Source organism: Siphateles boraxobius, unplaced genomic scaffold, assembly GCF_051911475.1.
Source record: "Siphateles boraxobius isolate OS27281-9 unplaced genomic scaffold, OSU_SipBor_1 12, whole genome shotgun sequence".
NCBI lineage: Eukaryota > Metazoa > Chordata > Actinopteri > Cypriniformes > Leuciscidae > Siphateles > Siphateles boraxobius.
In genome coordinates this window covers 128783-152747 of record NW_027508722.1, presented here as the reverse complement: position 1 = coordinate 152747, position 23965 = coordinate 128783, and the positions used below count along the sequence as shown (strand labels likewise).

General features: G+C 43.0%; 1 protein-coding gene across 1 annotated transcript in view; it reads right to left on the bottom strand.

Moving 5' to 3' along the window:
* Positions 1 to 6875, bottom strand: part of grik3 (glutamate ionotropic receptor kainate type subunit 3) — a 182253-nt gene extending 175378 nt beyond the window's left edge. Inside the window, exon 1 of the mRNA XM_077205783.1 lies at positions 6508 to 6875. Coding sequence (XP_077061898.1) covers positions 6508 to 6607 — 100 coding nt within the window. The 5' untranslated portion in view covers positions 6608 to 6875. The remainder of the gene's footprint in view (positions 1 to 6507) is intronic.
* Between the last annotated feature and the right edge of the window lie 17090 nt (positions 6876 to 23965).

Here is a 23965-nt window from a genome sequence, read left to right as displayed (position 1 = left end):
AGCTTTAACTGGACAGGGGATTTCTGATTAGATCAGGAGAGTCAATGTTGAAATCAAAGATGTCATGAAAGGGACGTTGCGCTCGTCTTTTTTTCCTTTTTTAGTGAAATGCTTCTGGAACAAGAACAAATGTGGGCGGGACTTGATTTTGTCTGTGGGGAATTTATTGGCTGGTTGGATGGTGGTGGTTTGCTATTGGCTGATCTCATGTGAGTGACATGTTATAGCCCCGCCTTGTCATCAGAGAAGAGAAGAGATGTTGCAAGAGGGAGGGAAGTTATTCTGATTCTCTAGTATTTATTGTTCTGTTCATGTTTTTTTTTTAGTTGTGCTTCATTGTGGTGACTACACAATGATACATGTTAACTCCACAAGAAATAACTGAGCTAATTCAATGCAGAAAAGTCTCTTCTTGCTTTTTTACATTGAAGTAAAAGGAAATTTTTATTTTTTTAACTTCTGCTTTTAATTATAATTGCATCAGCAAAGGTAAATTATTTCCGAGTGAAAATCATATAATAAGTCAAATGAAATTGAAGTGAACTAACTGAATTAAGTTGAGCAGCTCAACTCACACATGTGAATCTATTAAACTCGTAACTTGTATTAAATTAGTTAGACTAACTATTTTTTTAGTGCATCTAATATTTCACATATCAAAATATTTGCACACTTAACCTTTAGCGATTCAAGAAAAATTATCCATTTTGTCTCAATATAATCTCATTAGAACCATAGTAATAAAGGAATAGTAAAGATTAAATAAAATATAATAAAGGATTCTCTTTTGTGAATTTTCATTCCAACCTGGTGGGAAATGTCATAGTTTTATTAAGTTAGGCAAACAGTTTTTTAGTGTATCAAATATTTCACACGTCAAATAAATTGGAGACATTTCTGAAGGTTAAGTCTGCACTTGCTCTCAATTTAATCTCACTGCCAATTGAGATAATAAAGGAATGTCTTTTGTGCAATTTTACTTTCCCTTCCACAGATGTACATTTAAATCAATATAGCTTAATGTCATCAATGCTCAGTGAAGCTGAAGGAAACGTGATCCGTACGTATGTTTCTGCAGGCTGTCGGCAGACAGAAAAGGCAGCTCGCATCAAACGGAGGGAGTGTGTGAAGGGGGGGGGTGAAGGGGGAGGACTTGAATGCCACACTATTTGAAAAGCAAAGGGGAAAAATGGGCTCCGTTTTATTTAGCTCGGGGCAATGCACAAAAGAGGCGAGCGCAGCAACGTGGCAGGTTTTTAAATTGGGATTAAAAGGTTTGAGCTAATTAACAAACTAAATAAGAGTCTCCCAAGCTTCGCCAGGCTCCAGCGTTCTCCTTTCATGCTTCTCACAGCAGAGATTCAGCGTCCGCTCTTCTGGTCACTCGCACCACTGAGAAACGGCCGCCGCTGTGTATTCTGCGTGCCGCTGTGACCCGAGACCGGGTTTTCCCGATTGGACGGTTTAATTCTGTTTGACTTTCCCAGCAGGGGACGGTTGATGGGAGAGAGTGGGAATCGGATGCGTTGGACAGGAGCTCGTAATAAAGACAAATGGGTGGACGTGACATTTGATTCTGTCTGCTGGTGTTGCACCTCCCACAACTAAAATAAGAGTAACGCAGAGCAAGAGTGAAATTGAAGGAGCGAGACGGAGAAAACAACTACATTGACAAGCTATGTATTTTTCCGAGCGCTGTCATATTCAGAAGGTCACACACATCCAGGGACAACGGCCCACCGTTTGTGTTGATGAGATCAGAGAGAGCTGGCGTGTTCTCCTCCGAGGAAAGGATTGGGTGTATCGGAGTGAGATTAGTCAGCTTATTATTTATTATAAAGAGCATATGTTTCTGAAAGACCCAGCACACACTTTACAGTGTGATATGAAAACACCATCTGTTCGGAGAACACTAGAGGGCTCTGGGTGAAAGGGAAGACCTCGTGTGTCAGTGAATTAGTTCACTCTCGTGCCACTGTTGTAATGTTATCTCTATTTACTGCTGGCCGTCTTGCTATGACCTTTATATGCAACTACAGAAAGAAGGAGGCAAGTTTACATGTGTAGCTCAGCCCTTACAAAAGAGGTTCATTCAAGTGTGCTATTGAGGGAGTGCTAACGCTTTTAGACTTTCTCAGTTTGTGTAAATGCTGGTAGTGCACAAATGACACACCTCACATTACCTTATTGCTATGATTTTAAAAAGACTGCATTTCCTATAACATTAGCATTAAATAATAGCTATTTGCCAATTTCTGATAGAACCAAAAGCCTGCACGGACTAAGTGACAGTCAAAAAGAAGTCATTTCAGAGGTTGACATTTATTCGATTTTTTTTTTCTTTAAATAAAAGTGTGATAAGAAAGCTTGTAAGGATCAAGCCATGTGCTTTTCAAAAATGCTTGATTATCAACGCTTCAGGTGTGTCCTTTCTTACCCTCAAACCCTTGCAATTATGCTACATAATGCACACATTTTCAGATTAAGTTTCAAACTCATGTAGGCTAATGGAGATTTTCTGCTGCATTAATATAATCAAATCATGCCACATGATGTGTGTCACTATATGCACCATTTGGTTCCCTTTCGTTTCAAATCTTTTGTGTTGCTACATAGGCTATTTAATTTATGCGAAAACGTGCGAGTGTATGTGTGTGTGTCTAGTCGGTCTTTAAGTAGATCTCAGCTTCAGAATAACAGAGTGACACTGATTTTAGAGAAGAGTGTATGGAGCTTTTGATTCAGGGTTTCATGCGAACAAACCCGACATCTGCTCGCTCTCATTACCGGCACTGGAGCTAATCGGCAGGCCATAAGTGTGCTGACTCCGTAAATGTACAACAGCTTCAGTGAAACCGCACAGCTGTGTGCGTGTGTACAAACCACATGCAGTTCGGTATGTGTGTGTGTTTCTGCGTGTGTGTGAGACACTGGCGCTACAGTGCTCATGCACGCGGCTCGAACCCTTCCGTGCACCGTGCCGCGATTCACGCGCGCGCACATCTACCTCTGGTCTCTGCTGAGAGAGTTCTAGCTCGATTAAGATTAAGTTTGCACAAAAATTAAAAATTCATTCTCACTCTGCAACTGATGGACATTTTATACCGATGACACAATTCTTGTTGTCAGCTTCTTTAGAAATGTATATCTTCCTCCTGCTCTTTTGTCATGCGGGAATTTAACGAACTTGAAACACGTTTAGGGGACACAAGCCTCACGAACTATCGTGTGCTTTTAATGTGAAGAGTATTTTAATAAATAAAAAATGAGAAAAGTGCAGAGATACTGTTATATGAAGCATCAGTGTGTGTGTGTGTGTGTGTGTGTGTGTGTGTGTGTCTGTCAAATACACTGTGCTCAGAACACATGATGTGGATTTGCAGCCCATTTGTGTTTAAATAAGTACAAGAGTCTCTAGTATGAATCAGCCATTTGCAAAACAGCCAAAAAGGGCTTTTAGTATTTTTTTTTTCAATTTAAAAAAAATAAAAAATATAACCTTAAGTTGTAGTTCATATGGTAACAGCTATAAATAAATAAATAAATAAATAAATAAATATATATATATATATATATATATATATATATGAATGTGGAACAGTCTCTCTAGGAGGAAAAAGGCTAAAAATAAAAGTGACACATGACTGTGTGTGAGATTGATTAACTGCTCATTATGAAGCACTGTAACTCTTAGGTAGATAAAGCCATTGACTTTTCAATAAATCTTTATTTGGCGCTGATTCTCTCATTTAAAGGCATTACATTTATTCCATTAATCGTATTCTTGAACAACAGATGAGACAGCTTAAATGCACAAGCAAAAACCCGAAAGACTCTACATTTATAAAGACAATGCGTGTAAACTTATACCAAAATGTTCGAAAAATCTCATTTAAATTAGCCCTTTCTGAAGGTCACGCTATACAAGGCAAATTCTTTAAAATTAGGATTGAAAAAAAGCCCAAATCTCTTGAGAGTTCATCATTATTTTTCAAGACATATGCACTACTCTGCAGTGACATTTGGATGCGATCCAGAGCGTCCGCTGCCAGAACTGGAGTGGATTCTGATAGGCTGCAGCTGCCCTGAACGATATTGAAAGGATTGAGTGACAGCACTGAATCCAAACTACACTAAAAAGTCAAGCTGGGTATTGAAAACCCATTGAGTTTGACCTCAAAGGCTGGTTTTGGTTTCTGCAGTGATTGGACGACTGTCATGTGACATAATGAAGGATAACATGTGGCCCTACTGAGGTCATTTCTGACCTTACAGCACACATGTGTCTATGTACAGTATATTGGATGCTACAGTACATTCACCAGTTTGTAATTCTTCTATGTTTACTCCAGGCTTCTCAGTATATCTCAACAGGATCACAGTTTTTGCCATGCCAAACAAACCATGCCGATCGCTAAATCACTTCCAAACAACATAGATCTAAATACTTAGAGTTCACTAAATCCTACGGCTCCACCACAAACAAACGTTGTAATACTGTAACGAGGCACTGTATTGTCCTTTTCCGAAGCGGATCCTGTGCGAGTTTCATAGCAGGAGGGCAAAACAGCTAATAACACACAGGCACAGCAGAAACGCTCTTCCCCGCGACATTTACAGTCTTGCGGAGTGAGTTTGATCGACCATCTGGCCTCGGAGAAGTGCGTTGTAAAAACAGTGAAATCAATGGAGGCATGTCTGCTGTGGATGCCCACCATTACACAACCCGTGTTGATGGTGTAACACTTAAACTAACACACGGATCTGCCTCCCTGCCTGCTCTCTTCAGACACAAGCCTCTCGAATTCATTTCCATGCTTACGACGGGGCAAACTAACAGAAAGCCCTCTGCTGGATCCAGGGTGGACACCAATGCCTTTACACATACACATTTACTAATTCTGCGTTTAAAAGACGTCTAATAGCGTCCAAACACAGCCCAGACGTCGAGGCTAAAACAAGGCAAAATTCGGGCTGTCAGAGAACATTTAATAGAAGTCTAAACCATATCCAAAGAATAAAATACAGTCATCAACTAGATCACAAAGAAATGAAATGAGTGAATAAATGAAACCAAACACCTTGTAATCACTGTTGACTTTGTTTACATGATGGAATATCATGCATCTCGCAAGTTATTTGGGAAAAAACGACATGTTACCACATTTAAGGTTATTTTGACTATGAGTGTGTTACTCATATCCGGACTACATCGTGTCTGTAGTTAACCTAGACGGTGAAACGACGGCTATTGCTTGTTAGGTAGTTTATGCACAAATCGTGAACGGTGGGAGAAAAATGCACATATATGCACTCCAACGAAGTCATGCATACTGATGATCATATTTACAGGGGTTCTTCAGACTGCACACTGATCAGTACTTTATCTCTGCTTCAGGATATTAGTGCATTTCTCAAAGCAGTCCATACACCTGCCACATTATTTTTCATTTCAAATGTGCCGTTGAAATAATAAAGCAGCTGTTGAGAAAACATTTCCGTTTACACTGCCGTGAAAACAGAGATCTGAGCTGTCAAAAATCACAAATCTCCAGCACAATGTCATTGAAGTCACAGCCAGAGTCATCAATCACATCCGTAGAGAGAACCAGAACATGCCAAGAAACACATTCCTCTAAATGTTCTCAAATAATTCAAATCCACATCGCAGTGATTCCTTCAGATGAAGGAAAATTAAGAAAAAAAAAACACTAAATGTTGTTAATTTACATATAGTGCCAAACTATAATGGAATTAAATGTAAAATGCAACATAGAACAAACTAAAGTCATTATGTGTGTATAAATGTTCTATCTTAACTGCATAAATGTGCCACTCTCTCTCTCTCTTTATGTGTAGGGGAAGTTGGAGGCTGTGCTTGGACATGTTAATGTCTCATAATGACATTTAGAGCCATTTTTCTGCATTGCCTCGAACCACTTGTCAAAAGTGATCTGGCTTCAGACAAACCTGTATTGATCTTTATTGGGCTCCTGTCTCCACGCGCCACACATATTTCAGCTTCTCAGACGGAGAAAAATCTCTCTTTGTCAGGTTGCATGAGTGCACTATTTCTCACAGTATTAGCGAGGACCTTCAGTCTGGCGACACGGTGCGTAAAGCTGAGGTTTCCAGGCAAACTTCAGCGCAATGTTTCCTAGCTCACCTGTTAAGACTGTGAACTTATGAATTTACAAGAAATACCGCAATGCCACTGCCCTCACCAAAATGTCACTAATTCCACGTGCTATATTTTCGACAGTTAACATGTTTCTCTCCAAATGTCTGTGAAATCACGAAATCAATGCAGCACCATCTGTTCCGAAGACGCACGGCACGCGCATCTACATTTCTAGCGCTTAAACAGTCCGTGCAAGACATTTATTTCACTTTACTGAAAACGAAAGGCAAACTAACACCAGATCGACCCAAGCAAGCACTTTAAACACTCACAAAAACCTCCGATCAGTCAGATAAAGAGTCCGTGTCCGTTACGCATTCTCTTACCTATCCGTATGACATGGGGCATCCCGAAAGAGCTGTGAATCCAGAAGAGACCCACTATAATCGCGCTCCAGTATTCCACATATTCCCTCCTGTTCTTCATGACTGGAAAACACTGGGATCAATCCAAGGAGCTCTCCAAAAAACTGCTCATCAAATTTTAAATGGCTGGGAGTCATATGAGGATTGGACTGACTGCGACAGATTTGCTCTCATTGTAGTTGGTTTGAACACGAGCTCGATGTATTAATGATTTTATTCATTAATTTGAGTGCGTGAGTGTGCGCGCGCTCGGGTCTCAGACGGAGCTCGGGATCCACCTGCGAGTCTGAGCTGCTGAAATCTGCCTGCAGGAGTCCCTGTATCCCTCTGAATCCCTGTATCCCTGTATCTCCTCCTACCGCTGATGCCGCAACAACCGGGCTGGAGTCCCGCGTCAGTGTGGATGGGGACTAACGCTGGCGCTGCGCGTTACACCGGCCGCGTCGCGCTGTTCGCGTATTGCGCGCTGGCAGAACTGCGCAGAAAGACATCGACCGATGTCAAACATTTGGCCTTCGCAGTTGGGTTCAATAGTGTTGGGTCACATTGAACACATATACGCTTTTTTATTTAGACTTGGATGCAAAGTTTTAGGATTTGTAAAATGTTTTAAAAAATATGCAGATGATGTAAATGTAAGTTGAACTAATTCAGATTCAGCACTAGTTCTAGGGCACTAATCAAATGCTAGCATATTTGTGATATTGACCATGTTGAGATTTTCGAGCTGCTTCACTGAAGCACAAGATGCTATTTGGAAAATTCTCCCATCATGCTGGAAAATGTGGATCACTGGCATCATTGACATCTTAATACAAACTTTTTTTTTTTTAATTGGCTTTTCTGACTTTTGTTAAATAAATAAAAATACATAATTTTTGAACCTTTGAACTCGAAATAATAAATTAACTGCTTTTATAGTTGGAAATCTTATTAATTGTATTTCATCATAATATCACAATGAAGTGAACATGTGTTGAATTTTGAGTAATTTCGCTAATTTAGTTTCAGCCATGTTTACCATGTACTATATCTAAAATGATATCTGATCATTATTTTTCCTTTTCCTAAAATAAATAAATAAATACATATCTTACTTGTTTGTTTATTTTACTTTTCCTAATAGAAACGATTCAACATAATTTGTGGATATAGTTTTAATTGACAATCAATGTTTTCCTATCTTCACATTCCTGCTTGACTTTTATCCACCTGATTTTTCAGGCAAGCTATTTTAAATGTGTCCGGCTTCCGGTGTCATTCGCTTCCAGTTATTTGTAGCAGTAAAAAACAGCTTGTTATTGCAAACTGGTAATGCTTACCATATTATCTTAATTATAAACACGCTGATTTGTAGCATAACAGTTTTTCAGTTTACTGCACTTTGATATACTAATCTCGTCATTTCCCTATAATCTTGTGCATTCACAGAAAACACCATGTTGAAAAGTAAGGTGGATAGTATCCCTTTAACTGACAAAACCAAGTTAATGACATCATCCTCCAGGAAGTGACATCTTTTTTTTGGAGGGAAACAAGAGCAGAAACCTTCAGTCTAATTAGCTGTGGATTTGATGAATTTTGTGATATTAGTTGGTTTGTCTCATTCCAAAACATTTGATCCGCTTTAATAAGAATGAAGTGAATAGTACCATAATCCTCTTCATTTCACAGTCACAGTGTTCTACATGCACTGCAGAAAAGGAATGAGTCTACCATAAACAATTATGCTTTAAGTGCTTGTTGTTCATTAGTGTTATAGTACTCAGTAATTTCACTGTACCATGAACGTTGTGCTGTAAAGTGTGGCTCTCCAGGGTTTTCTTGACAGTGTGATAATACTCATTTACTGCACTGATCCATGCTTGAGTTTCCTCAAGTGCAGGGCACGTGTCAAACTAATATTTGCATGGCGCTGTCTTTACCTCGACACCACTGAGCGCGAGAAGTCTTGGCATTTGAAAAACACCTCTTTTAACACTATTTGCTGTGTCAACTTCATGTTGGTCGAGTTTCATGAAGACTTGATTAAACGTGGTCTTCATAATTGCCTCTGGTGTTCACACTTTGCATGAAGCGTTTAGCAGTGATAACATCGGTCGTGTGTCACCGGGGGCTAGAGCGTTTTTATTACAAATGATCCATCTTTAAGATGCACCTGTTCAATATCTATTTGTATCTTTCATATATGCCATAACAAAAAAAAAAAAAGAGATTTAATATTGTGACTTAGCTTGACTATCTAAATGACTTTTAAATGGCTTAACGGCGAAAAAAATATGTAATTATAATAGGACACGATTAAGCTGCACCGGCATAAAGTACTATTAGAGTGACGAATGCGAATGACTAAAACCAAACACAATAAGCAAGAGCTAAATGATATACAGCAACCTAAAGGAAATACATTTAACAATAACTTGAACAGAAATACACACTGTGAGCAATTAACTGACAGCTTAATGCATGATCAAATTGTTATGCAACTGTTTGTGATTAGACTGTCTATTATTTGTGGCTAAATTAATGTAATTAATTAATTTTCTTAAATGATATATATTACTTTCAGGCATAAGAGTGCTTTTTATATAATTGATGGCTGAAATATATCAATAGTACTTAGACCTGAGTTTTGGTCGTTTAACAATGAAACAGAACCGGTTTGGGTTTCAGTAAACTATAGTTCTGGTCAACACACTGTTCCTGACCGCTCATGTTCATTAACTCTTTCCCCGCCATTACCCGGCTTTCCGTGTTTTCACTTTTATACTGTAGGGGGCGCTATTACACATCTTCTGAAAGAGTACAGAATCTCTGGATCAAAACACAGGAGAAGAAGAAGCAGAAACAAGAGATATCATATGTAAGCAGTGCCCATGTAAAATAACACGATCGTCAACATTAGACACTAGACTGTCACGAACACACACACAGACAACGTAGATCCAATTGCAGGTATTTATTAAAAGGGGTAATCCGTACTCACATCCAGTCCAGGCAAGGGTCAAATTCCAACAAAGACAGTCCAAGAATAAACAACAAAACATGAGAAAGAAGCAACAACAGGAACGGAAGTGTGGGGACATTAAACAACGAATCCGTACACATACTAACACAGACAGGGAATATATACACAGATCTAACAAGACTAACAATGAACAGCTGGGAACAATGATGACGGGGAACAGCTGAGTGCAATGAACTGATGAGTGACAGTGACAGACAGAATGCTGGGAAATGAAGTTAATAGTGAAGGACACCGTGATAACGAGGACCTCTAGTGGACACCTGGGGAACACAAACCCAACACTGTGACATAACCCCCTCTCTATGGAGCGGCTACCAGACGCTCCAAGACAAAACACACAACACAAGAGTTCAGGAGGGAGGTGGAATGGTGGAGGATCAGGGGGAGGGATGGGGGGCCAGGTCCATGAAAGGGAACAGAAACAGGGGGTGATGGTTTAGCCGGGGGCCAGGGCGAAGCAGACAGTCCATCGGGCGGCCAGGGCGAAGCACACGACCCATCGGGCGGCCAGGGCGAAGCAGACGACCCATCGGGCGGCCAGGGCGAAGCAGACGACCCATCGGGCGGCCAGGGCGAAGCAGACGACCCATCGGGCGGCCAGGGCGGTGAAGACTCCTCGGGCGGCCAGGGCGGTGAAGACCCCTCGGGCGGCCAGGGCGGTGAAGACCCCTCGGGCGGCCAGGGCGGTGAAGACCCCTCGGGCGGCCAGGGCGGTGAAGACCAGGGCGAGGGCGACCATGGCACAGGAACAGCAACAGACACCGGTTCATGCACTGGAACAGGCACTGGCTTTGGAACAGACATTGGCTCCAGCTCTGGAACAGGCACTGGCTCTGCCTCCGGCTCTGGAACAGGCACTGGCTCTGCCTCCGGCCCTGGAACAGGCACTGGCTCTGCCTCCGGCCCTGGAACAGGCACTGGCTCTGCCTCCGGCCCTGGAACAGGCACTGGCTCTGCCTCCGGCCCTGGAACAGGCACTGGCTCTGCCTCCGGCCCTGGAACAGGCACTGGCTCTGCCTCCGGCCCTGGAACAGGCACTGGCTCTGCCTCCGGCCCTGGAACAGGCACTGGCTCTGCCTCCGGCCCTGGAACAGGCACTGGCTCTGCCTCCGGCCCTGGAACAGGCACTGGCTCTGCCTCCGGCCCTGGAACAGGCATTGGCTCTGCCTCCGGCCCTGGAACGGTAACAAGGACAGACACCGGCCCTGGAAATGGTAACAAGGACAGACACAAACACAGAAACAAACACTGGCTCGGGCGCTGGAACAGGCGCTGGCTCTGGAACAGACATTGGCTCCAGCTCTGGAACGGGCACTGGCTCTGCCTCCGGCTCTGGAACGGGCACTGGCTCTGCCTCCGGCTCTGGAACGGGCACTGGCTCTGCCTCCGGCTCTGGAACGGGCACTGGCTCTGCCTCCGGCTCTGGAACGGGCACTGGCTCTGCCTCCGGCTCTGGAACAGCAGACACTGGCTCCGGCTCTGGAACAGGAGACACTGGCTCCGGCTCTGGAACAGGAGACACTGGCATGTCCAGGATCCGAGCCAGACGCTCCAGATAGTCCAGCATTGCCTTGGCGGCCACACGAATGGGCATCTCTTGATCTGTCTCAAACTGGGCAGACGGGACGTGAACAGTCTCTGGCTTGGTAGACATGACGTGACCATTCTCTGACTGGGCAGACGGGACGTGAACAGTCTCTCGCTGGGCAGACGTGACGTGAACAGTCTCTCGCTGGGCAGACTTGACGTGAACAGTCTCTCGCTGGGCAGACGTGACGTGAACAGTCTCTCGCTGGGCAGACGTGACGTGAACAGTCTCTTGCTGGGCAGACGGGACGTGAACAGTCTCTCGCTGGGCAGACGGAACGTGAACAGTCTCTCGCTGGGCAGACGGAACGTGAACAGTCTCTCGCTGGGCAGACGGAACGTGAACAGTCTCTCGACCACCTCCTCCACTGCGACCTCCACGGGTCCCGCGAAACTTGACTAATCGGGTACCCTTAAATAACTCCCTTCTCTCCCGCTCGGTAGCTGGGGAGGAGATGTTAAAAAACATAACGCTGGATCTGAGTTTGACGGATTCGTTCTGTCACGAACACACACACAGACAGCGTAGATCCAATTGCAGGTATTTATTAAAAGGGGTAATCCGTACTCACATCCAGTCCAGGCAAGGGTCAAATTCCAACAAAGACAGTCCAAGAATAAACAACAAAACATGAGAAAGAAGCAACAACAGGAACGGAAGTGTGGGGACATTAAACAATGAATCCGTACACATACTAACACAGACAGGGAATATATACACAGATCTAACAAGACTAACAATGAACAGCTGGGAACAATGATGACGGGGAACAGCTGAGTGCAATGAACTGATGAGTGACAGTGACAGACAGAATGCTGGGAAATGAAGTTAATAGTGAAGGACACCGTGATAACGAGGACCTCTAGTGGACACCTGGGGAAGACAAACCCAACACTGTGACACTAGACAGTTTAAACATCAAAACTGGCCAATGTTGCGTAATGAAATGTCAAGCTATAGTACGGTGAAGCTTTAGGGTGTTGATGGACTCGATCTAATACATACGGTGGCCGAGAGGTGCAAAACAAATCACAATTATAAAAACAAAATAACAATTATAAAAACAAAATAACAATTCAGAAAACACAACGACATTTCAGAAAACACAATAACAATTCAGAAAACACAATAACAATTCAGAAAACACAACGACATTTCAGAAAACACAATAACAATCAGAAAACACAACAACAATTCAGAAAACACAATAACAATTCAGAAAACACAACGACATTTCAGAAAACACAATAACAATTCAGAAAACACAATAACAATTCAGAAAACACAACGACATTTCAGAAAACACAATAACAATTCAGAAAACACAATAACAATTCAGAAAACACAATAACAATTCAGAAAACACAACGACATTTCATAGAAAACGGAAAAGGTAGGTACATTTTGAGAATGGCAAACTTGTCGCTGATTGGATGAGACACCTGTCAATCAAGCTTTACAGGAAGTAAGAAATTTAAACGTTACTTTGAAGAAGGACATTCATATGCCGTGATTGTGGACATGCTGGCGACATACCACGACATTAAAATGAGCTTGTGCTCAAATGGCTTAAGTTTATCGCACCCATCAACATGCCAAAGATAGTTCGGTCCCATGGAGTGATATGCAGACATCCCAAGTCTCCCGGAAGTTCCCCGCATATTGATAGCGGCTCCCTGATGCCCGCAAATTAGTTAAAAACTCGGAGCTCTAGAGAATCTAGAGCTTGCGAGCTCCAAACCGTGTAGCACACGGCAGAGAGGTAGAGACAGAGAGCGAGAGACCTTGCGTGTGTGTGCGCCTCACGAAGCGCATGTAAATATTTTTTAGTAATCTTGTAAATAGTTTTAATATCGGGGTATGTCGCCAGCATGTCCACAATCACGGCACATGAATGTCCTTCTTCAAAGTAATGGTTAATGTGTTCCATTTTCGCATTTAGCAAAACAAAGTTGATCACAAATTTCTTACTTCCTGTAAAGCTTGATTGACAGCTGTCTCGTCCAATCAGCGACAAGTTTGCCATTCTCAAAATGTACCTAACTTTTCCGTTTTCTTTGAAATTTCGTTGTGTTTTCTGAATTGTTATTGTGTTTTCTGAATTGTTATTGTGTTTTCAGAATTGTTATTGTGTTTTCTGAATTGTTATTTTGCTTTTTGAATTGTCGTTGTGTTTTCTGAATTGTTATTTTGTTCTTATAATTGTGATTTGTTTTGCACCTCTCGGCCACCGTAAATACATCTGTGTTTTGATCATCATTCTGAATCTGATCCAGACGCAAAGCAGTCTTTAACAAAAACATGATTTTCTCAGCTTTTTGCTTAGATGTTGCTTTTTTATTAAACTTTCCCACATTCAAGTGTTGATAAAAAACAATGCATGAAGCTAGAATAAAACAGGTTTGTTGTTTTTATTTAAAGCAATGGCTGTTTTTCCTTTCGACATATTGCATGTTCGGATATTTATACCACAAAAAATTCTGAGGGCCATGAAACTTGTGACAATTATCAAAAATGCTGGTTCTGGATGGCATTTTTTTTTCAAAAACGAAAGAGTTAAAAAACATTGCGTTAATTGTGGTAAGACTTCTTGTGTTATGATCAGTATTTTTGATATAAACTTTACTCACTCTCACTTTGCATGCATGGTTAATGGATATGGAGAATAGAGAAGGAGATTGACTTTGCTTATTCATACACACAGTAAAGCCACAACTGTGAGCTTTTCAACAGGATGATTTAAAAGTCAAATACGGTTGTCACTCCCAATCACAGGCTGTGTGAACGTGACCTACGAGCTTCGAAACAAAGGCTTTACACAGGCGTCTGCATCCTTAAGCTAATCAGCTTGTTCTCAGAGACAAAGATTAATTCTAGGTGACTGCCCTGTGGAATGAAGAAATACGGCAAACCATTAAAATGATGGAGAACGATAGCACGGCTACAAGGGAAGAAGCTGTTGACAGAGAACGGCACTTACGCTCTTTATTTGCGCCACTTGATCTGTGTCAGTGAGTACATTAGACCCACATAACTGCTCATTGTGCTTATCTGTCTTTCCATTGCTCATGTTTTATGTGATGCCGTCAGCCGCTCGCCACAGGTGAATCATGATGGTTCAGGGCTGAATACCTACAATACCTGTGAGTAGTAAAGCTGAATAAGTGTGTTTATCCCCATCTGTGACATGAGCAGTTCATTATTGACGTGAAGCATTTCTAATGGTATGTGTTCAGTGTTTTATAGTGCAGAGTGCATTGATGTGGCCATCTGTTGTGAGAAACCAGACTGATCATAACAACAGAGTCTCCCTATACAATCCCAGAGGAACGTGTCATTGCTCGGGGGTTGCTCTTTCATGTTGAGAATCAACTTGTTTTCGCTAAAATTATTTTAAATACAAAAGAATATAAAGAAGAGAATGACACAAATGAGAGGACTGGTGACCTTTAACAAGGATGAATATACAGTAACATAGCTTGCATGATTTGAGCTTGGAAGAATTTGATGAGAAACCTTTTTAAAAGAGTCAACAGTTGCATTACTGGCTTATGGCCTAATAGGCCATTATGGGCCAGATTTACTAAACAGGGCAAATTAGCGTGAGAGCGCAATCCCATAAAAGCACCTGGGGGGAGTGGAAAGTTCTGCACGTGATCTACTGACAACATGCAAATTAAAGATCACAGACGCAGCCGGATCACTTCCATAATGACCAACATAATCTACCAAGAGCAGCGCAAATTAGCATCTGGTTTACGTGCTTTTTTGGGCGGTTTAATAATTCTGGAAATACCTGTAAATTGACTAGAGCAAACCTTAGTAAATCACCTTGCATGATTAATTTAAATACTCTCCTCCCATAAATGTTGCATCTGAAAGTGAAGCTCCTACAAATGCAATAAGTTCAGACGCGAAATTAACCGTTTCAGCGCTAATTTTTCACTTTGTGTCTTTAGCAAATCCTGACAGCAGTTTTTTAACGCCAAAATAGGGTTTGCGCTGTTGTAAGCTGTTAGTAAATCTAGCCTATACATCTATTAAATTTGTTATTTATATATGATGCAAACTAGTCGGTTTTCTTATTTTGATAACACTTTATTACCATCGTCCATTTTAGACATTCTACTATAAGTACCTTTGAAACTCCATGTCAAGTATCAGTCATTAGAGTATTAGTAGACTGTCTGCTTCATATCTGCTAACTCTGTTGATGCTCCCCGACCAACATTATACTGACTCTAAGCAGAGGTGGAAAGTCCAAGGGTCAGAAAGTAAAAGTCCTGCCATAAGTTTATTCCACCCATGAACTCAGCCAGCTGATCTCACTAATTAGTTCTACCTACTGGCTGAAAAACAGCTAATTAGCAGATCCAGGTGATTGGAACAAAACACTGAGGAGGACTTTTACTTTCTGTACCTGGACTTTCCACCTCTGACTATAAGTGACTTTGTAACTACATGCCAACTTATTCTAACCTTAACCCTAGTTGACATGTTGTTGCAAAGTAACTTATAGTTAGTAGAATGTCTAATTGGACTATCAAAAGAGAGTGCTACCTTTTTTTACAATGATATGGAAGAGAGCAGCTCCGACATTACCTTTGTGTTCCACTGGAAAAAGTATTTCAAGTCTGTATTGACATAAAGACAGATACATGACAGATTTTTCAGTGATCACAAACGAACGGGACAAAACAACTTAGGAAGTGCTACTCGACCAAATTTGAAGATGTGAATGCATGAATTTGGCACAGCAATTTAGACAAACATGATGAATGAGCAATTACTGCTGTAAGGAACATCTGATTTGAATGGGAAATTAAAAGTCCATTTACCATAATTAGTGCTTTTAACTTTGTAGATATCTTGAATGACCTCAAGCGTGTTTTTTTTTATTTTATTTTTTTTAGTTGCCGTCAAACTGCTTGTATCACTGAAACTATCTGCCGCCACTGCACTGGAATTGACTGTCAATGCATATTCATGTCTCCAGATTTATAACTGCCTGGCACAATATAAGGGCTATCAATGTGAGTTATGTGCCCAATGCTCGCACATTATCAAGATTCATTGACTGCCACTTTCAGAAATACAGAACGTACACTGCTTTGGCAAACAAAATGTTGTGCGAAGGAGCCTGGTGTCTCTTTCTCGGGACTGTCCATTAGCCTGAGCGATAAATGGAGCTGATCAATGATTCTGATCAGTGATTTTGGCAGGCTGATGCCAGACATCACAAGAGGAGAAATGTGCCATTATCATCATTTAGCTCTCCTCGATGGATGTGATTTCTTTCTTGCATGAGAGAGCAGATAATAATGTTCTGTCATATTTGTGACTACAGTGAAACAATTATGGAGAAGAAATTATCATTTATAGCGCTTATACCCATTTAATAGTCTATCGTGCATTATTTTGGCCCTAGTTATAATAACGTCCTTTAACAAGAACTTCTGACATTTATCAGTGATAGAGAGCCTATCACTGATTTCTCTAAAACATTTGCCTAACACACCATATTACTGAGTTGAAAAAAAAAATATTTTTTAAAAGGTTCATATCACAAAATCAGTTTGTTCTTCTGGTAAACAACAACAACATCAACAAAACTGTGATAATTTATTTAATGCCCTCTATCTAGCCCTTAAAATTCAATAGCTTGTTGTTTTCTGGTGCTGTGCCTTTTAGATTTCTATGTAATGTCCCTGTTTGAGTGTGAAATGATATACAACGCTCCAGGCTGTGTGTTTGTTGTCGTGTCCAGTGTAGTTGGAAAAGCACAACATATTTGAACGTTGTCCATATGTTACTCTTGTGTAATTATATAACAACTGGAATAATATTAAGTTATTGTGGGGTTTGGGATATCCTACTTCATTATTACTGTCACGGGTCAGGTTGTGTCACCAGTTCACCTCTGTTTTTTTGTTATGGTCCGGTCATTTTTGGCAGCCCGTGATTTGAGCAATTTGCATTGCCTTGTAGTGCTGTGCGCACAATCACGAGCTGATCTCCCACACCGTCGCTCTTTCCCTTTACCCTATATATTCCCAGCTGTGTCTACCTCTCGTTATCAGTTGATAACTATTCATGCCGCGTGGATGTTTAATGTTCTGTGCTATCATTACGTGTTTTGTTTCTGTGACTTATGCTAGTTCACACTACAGGATTTTAAGCCCGAATTAAGCCTGATTTGCAAGTTAACAGGCTCGCTGACAGGTCAGACTGTAATCGCGTGCAAATCTGCGGGTGATCCGCGATCGGCAATCTTTATGTGTGAAATACTAAACGACGCAATCAAAAAAATGCTCGCTGACAACTCGCCGACGTCAGACAAATATCTAGCATGCTAAATATCTGGAGCTGTCGGTCGACTCGATTGCCTTTGGTGTCACGTGTCGCGTCGAGCAACAGCCAATGATTAGCTTGTAATCACATTACACAAGCCTTTTGTATTTGTAACCATCATTGCCAAACCACAACACAAGCAGGAATCTGCTTTTTCATTATAAACATGTTTTACTCACATCCAACTCTCTCTCACAATCTCTGCTGCCCACGTGTGCGTATCCATTCTTTCACCCATATTCTTTTTTTTTCGGGGTTCTAAACAGATCATTGCGCTAAAAACTAGTTTTTGGGGGGGGGGGGGGGGGGGGGTTGCACCGCCGATTTTGTCCCTGCGTCCATTTTAAAATAGACAACTCCTATTTCTTATAATTTCCCATTGTTTTCGTGACAAAACGTGGTTTAGGGACCGGGTAGAGTCGTTGGGTGACAGAGTTGTTGTCAGCTCGTTGCAGATTGTTTATCTAGTGTCATGTAGTGTGAACACCACAATGACTTCAAGACTCCAGAGCAAGTCATGTAGTCTGAACAGCACAGCGAAGTTGTGTAGTGTGAACTAGGCATCACCTGCTTGTAATATTGTGCTCAGGACCCAAAGGCGAGGAGTTTGTAGCAAGGCTATTTCACTTGCTGGATTCCGGCTCATTTGGTCATCCTGCTTTTGTTTCCTTCCTGGTGGTCTCCTCAATTTGTGTGTCCGCTGATGTGTGTGTGGAGAACACGGGGAATACCATACCAAGTTTTAAAGTTCAATTTCACATTGTCACATTGACTGTTCATGTTGTCCCGAAAGTTTTTGAATAAACTTTGTTCACTGCAATGGACTCCTCCATTTATCTATAGCCTGAAGGAATCCACTGACCACTATGGACTTAGCGGATGAACCTGAGTTACGTCGAGCCATTGCTAAACAATCCCGACCCGTTTCGTCAATTCATTGTGGAGGTGGATGCATTGGAGAGAGTGGGAGTAATATTACGATTGAAATCACATTCGGACAACAGACACCCAACCACCTTTCTTGTCTCATCGTCTCACCCCTTTGGAACGGAATTTCAACATTGGGAATAAGGAGTTACTGGCTGTTGGCCCTGGAGGAGTGGCGTCACTGGTTGGAGGGCATGGGGTTCCATTTTTAGTTTGGACCGACCACAAGAACTTAGAACAAATTTGTTCCACTAAAAGGCTAAATTCTTGGGAGGGTCGCTAGGCTCTGTACTTCAGCCGGTTTTTAACATCTCATATCGCTCAGGTAGTAAGAGCGGTAAACCCGATGCGCTCTCACAGATTTTTGAGGCAGAAGCTAGACCCACGTCTCCAGTGATCACCAGTGGTCACAGCGGTAACATGGGGAGTGGATTCCAAGGTCGGTGAGGGGTTACACGACATCCCTGTTCCCGTGGAGGGCCCAGAGGGTCTGCTGTTTGTGCCTGAGTTTGTCCCGTTCTTCATTGGGCTACTCATACAGCCTAGCTTGCCACCCGTAAGCGGCTCGAGCGTGTTTGTTAATCAAGCAGCGTTTCTGGTGGCCGTCGATGGCACGGAAGTTCGTATTGGCCTGTTCGGTATGTGCGGGGGGTAAGGGCTTGAATCAAACCTCAGCAGGGCTACTCCGGCCACTGTCAATCCCTTCGAGACCCTGGTCACACATAGCCATGGATTTGTCACAGATCTACCCCCGTCTAGTGGAAATACCGTGGTCCTCACTGTGGTGGACAGGTGCTCAAAGGTGGTTCATTTCATGTCCCTCCCAAATTGCCTACAGCGAGGGATACAGCGGCTATAGTCGTCTTTCGCATTAATGGCCTCCCAGTGGACGTGTCTCTGACAGGGGTCCCCAGTTTGTGTCAAGGTTTTGGTTATTGTGTCAAGGTTATTTCCCTCACATGAATCTGACACCGTTGTTCCATCCGGTTTTTCCTTCGTGAATGGGGGCTTGTCAGGGAAGCCCTTTCTCGGACTGGCGAGAGGAACAAGACATCGGCGGACCGTCACCATTCTAAGCCCCTACTTTTATGTGTGTGGTCAGATGGTTTGGTTGTCAGCCCAGGACGTTCCCCCTCAAACTTTCCGCATGTACACTGGGACCCAAATTTGACCGTATGTCGTAACACGGTGACGGTTCGACTCAAATTACCCCCTCAGTTTAATGAGATTTACACCGTGTTTCATGTGTCCAAGATTAAGTCCGTTATTCGCTCCCCTCTTCAGCCCAGACCTCTGCTTTGCCGCCTCCTAGACTCATTGAAGGGTTGCCTGTCTACACGGTACGACGACTTCTTGATGTGAGGTGGGCATCAATATCTGGTGGACTGGGAGGGGTTATAGTCCAGGTGAGAGGTGCTGAAAATCAAATAATACTGATGTCTATCTTCAAGCTTATTTATGCTGTATAAACGGTAAAATAATTTGCACTACAAACCAGTGTGTTTATGGTTACAATAATAAATTAATATATGTATTAATATAATATGATAACAAGTAACAGTTTGCAATATCAAGCAGCATAAAATACGATTTCTGTACCGCTAAAGTAAGTGGAACCGGAAGTTGTATAGCATGTTGACATAAAACACTGACCTCTTTTGGTTTCAATTTATTTTGATGGTCCCTTTAACACATTCTGTTGTCTATAAGTAACATTGCACCTTCATGTCTACTAACTCTCATTAGAGTATTAGTAGAGTATTAGTAGACTGGTAGGGTTAGGGTTAGAATAAGATGACATGTAGTTGCAAAGTTACTTATAGTCAGTAGAGTGTCTGTTGAAGGAGCATCAGAACTAAGAGTTAGCAGATATGAAGCAGACAGTCCACTAATACTCTAATGAGAGTTAGTTGACATGTTGTTGCAAAGTTACTTATAGTTAACAGAATGTTCAAAAGGGACCATCAAAATAAAGTGTTACCCCTCTTTTATTTCAAGACAACAAAGAAAGTTCACTTGATTTTATCTATTTTATTTGTACATAATGCAATTCAATGCAAGAATGCTTTAAATTGATAAAAGAATACAGTAAACTGTTTTATATTGTTTAATAGAATTCTGTGTCAAATAAAGCAATTGTTAATAGTTCTTTTGACCTTTCTATTCATCAAATATTCCTAAAAAAAAAGTATGTTTCCACAAAAATATGAAGCTACACAACTGTTCTCAACATTGATAATAAGCAGAAAATCAGCATATTAGAATGATTTCTGAAGGATCATGTGACAATGGAAAATCAGATTTGATCACAGGAATAAATGACACTTTACAACATATTCACATAGCAAACAGCTGTTTTACATTGTAATCATATTTCACTGTTTTATCAAAAACATTTATTTTTTATTCCAAAACGTCTCAGGTTACGTATGTAACCCTGGTTCCCTGAGAGGGAACGAGACGCTGCGTTGAGACGCGGTGGGAACGCTCTGCGTGATTGCGTCGTGAAGCACGTGTATAATCAGTCCAATGGAAGAGCGAGACGTCATAGGCGGTGACGTCATAGACCAGGAAGCTATAAAGCACACCAGAAAACAGACCGCGACAGCTTCTGAAAAAGCCTGAAGCAAGTCGATCAGGGCATGCAGGAAGTATGGCGGGAGAACGCAGCGTCTCGTTCCCTCTCAGGGAACCAGGGTTACATACGTAACCTGAGACGTTCCCTTTCAAGGGAACTCGAGCTGCGTTGAGACGCGGTGGGAACCCCATACCCACTACGCCATAAGACAAATGCCCGTTCTGTGTGAAGTCCTTGCGCACACTAGAAGCAAGCAACCTAGCCCCGGGAGTGGAGAGGTGTAGGTCATAAAATCTGACAAATGTAAGAGGTGAGGACCAGCCTGCCGCATTACAAATATCCTGAAGGGAAACACCCGAAATTAAAGCCTAGATGCAGCCATACTCCTAGTAGAATGGGCCTGAACAGCCACAGGTGAACGCTGTCCGGCCGCTTCATAAGCAAGTGAGATAGCCTCAACTACCCACTTGCTCATTATCTGTTTAGATGCAGGGCAACCTATCTTAGGTTACCCGAAGCAGACAAATAATTGTTCTGATAAACGCCACTGAGCAGCTCTGTGGACCTAAGCATCCAAAGCCCGGACAGGGCATAACAGATTTAAGATTTTCCTGATCTGGGGTATTAAAGGTGGAGGACAGAAGGCCTGGAGCACAAATGACCGCACATTTAGTAGGGACCTAGAAATACAACCCGATCTGGGGTGAAGAAATACTACCACCAACCAGGTGCAAATCCAAGTACGTGCAGGCCTCAGCCTCATGTACCACGGAGAAGACGAAATTAGGGATCTCTCCTCAGAGATAGACCAGCAAAGAAACATTCATTACAGAAATCAAGTACTGTACCAAAAAGGGCAGAAACGAGATTCAGAAGGCGTTCTCTGCACCAGGCAGAGAACAGCATATTAGTCTTCTCGTGGAGGGAGCTCTAGATTGGAGTATGGTCTCCACGACCTCGGTCGAGAAACCTGAATCTATGAGCTGGGCCCCCTCAGAGGCCGAGCCCACAGTATCCACAACTCCAGAGCTCCCAGGAGCAAAGATATCGGGAAAAGCGTATAGGTGTAGTGGCAACCACACCTATTACATTACATCCAGTCCAAGCGGAGCTGGATGCGTGAGGGAGAAACACAAGGGCAATGCATTGTACAAGCGATGCGAAAGGTCGACTTGTAGTTTGACCGAAGTTCTCCCTAAGAAGCTCCACCACCTCGGGGTGAAGTCTCCATTCCCCGGGCCACAGCCCCTGCCTCAACAGGATATCTGCTCTGATATACGAGACCATCAGTGTGTTGTCCGGACCCTTCGCCGACCAACCACTCATGATTGCCCCCGACTTGTGAGGGAAACATCCGTCGATAGCATTATGCGTCGACAAGAAGCCCCCAACACTGGGCCTGGGCGAGGAACCAAGGTTCTTCCACATGACCGAGGCACGAAGGCATAGCCGCGTGACCTTGATCATGCGAAAACGGATTTCCCCTCGGAGAAAACCCCTTGGTCCCGAGCCACCACTGCAGGGGTCTCATGTACAGAGGGCCAAAAGTAACTACGTTGGACGCAACTGCCATGAGCCCCAGCCAAAGACCGTTCACCGAGCGGCCACTCATGACCGCCCCCCATCCTGTGAGGGAAGCATCCGTCGATAGCGTGACGCGTCGACAAGAAGCACCCAGCACTGGGCCCTGGGCGAGGAACCAAGGCTTCTTCCACATGACCGAGGCACGAAGGCATAGCCGCGTGACCTTGATCATGCGAAAACGGATTTCCCCTCGGAGAAAACCCCTTGGTCCCGAGCCACCACTGCAGGGGTCTCATGTACAGAAGGCCAAAAGTAACTACGTTAGACGCAACTACCATGAGCCCCAACAGTCTCAGAGACTGTTTGCAGTGAGTGACTGACCTAGTTTTACATTCTTTACGGCTGTGAGAATCGCAGAAATACGTGCAGGAGACAGACGTGCTTGCATTGTTGTCGAATCCCATAATACACCTAGAAAGTGGTCCTCTGAGCTGGGAGGAGTACACTCTTTTTGGTGTTGAGCCACAACCCCAACCTCCTTATGTGGGACAGAACGACATCTCGATGTTGAACTGCCAAAAGCTCGGACGGAGCTAAAAATCAACCAATCGTCGATATAATTTAATACGCGAATGCCCTGGAATCTCAGAGGAGCCAGAGCTGCATCCACGCATATTGTAAAAGGTGTGGGGTGATAACCTAGGCCGAATGGAAGAACCCGATACTGGTATGCTTCGCCCCTGAAAGCAAACCTCAGGAACCTCCTGTGATGAGGATGGATAGATAAGTAAGCGTCCTTTAAGTCTATTGTGACAAACCAGTCCTCGGACTGAATCTGTGACACAATCATATTTAGCGTAAGCATAATATGCTGTTTAATTGACGCAGGTCTAGAGTAGGACGCAACCCCTCATCCTCTTTCGGAACAATGAAGTAATGGCAGTAAAACCCTGACTGTCTGCCGGGAGGAGGAACCCCTTCTACAGCTCCTTTTGCAGAAGTGTCAGTACTTCCTGCTCCATAACCAAAGCCTGCTCGGGGTCCACCACAGTGGGGAGGACCCCTAGAAATCTGGGCGGACAAGAACCGAATTCTGAACCCTTTTCTATAGTGTGCAGGACCCACCGAGAAATATGTGGCAGTAGTTTCCACGCTGCCAGAAATTCTACTAGGGGAACCAGTCTCTCAAGACTGGCCTCTGGATTTGGTTGAACAGTCAGTACGGTGCCCTGAAGCGGCGAACCGGCAGGCAACAACCGAACTGACCGTTCTACGACCCTCCTCGGAGGATCGTATGGGGACGCTGACACCTCGGTGCCCTGAACGGCGAACCGGCAGGGAACAACCGAACTGGCAGCGCTGCGACCCTCCTCAGAGAGTCGCACCCCAGAGGGCGCCGAGGAGAAACGATTTCTCAAAACCG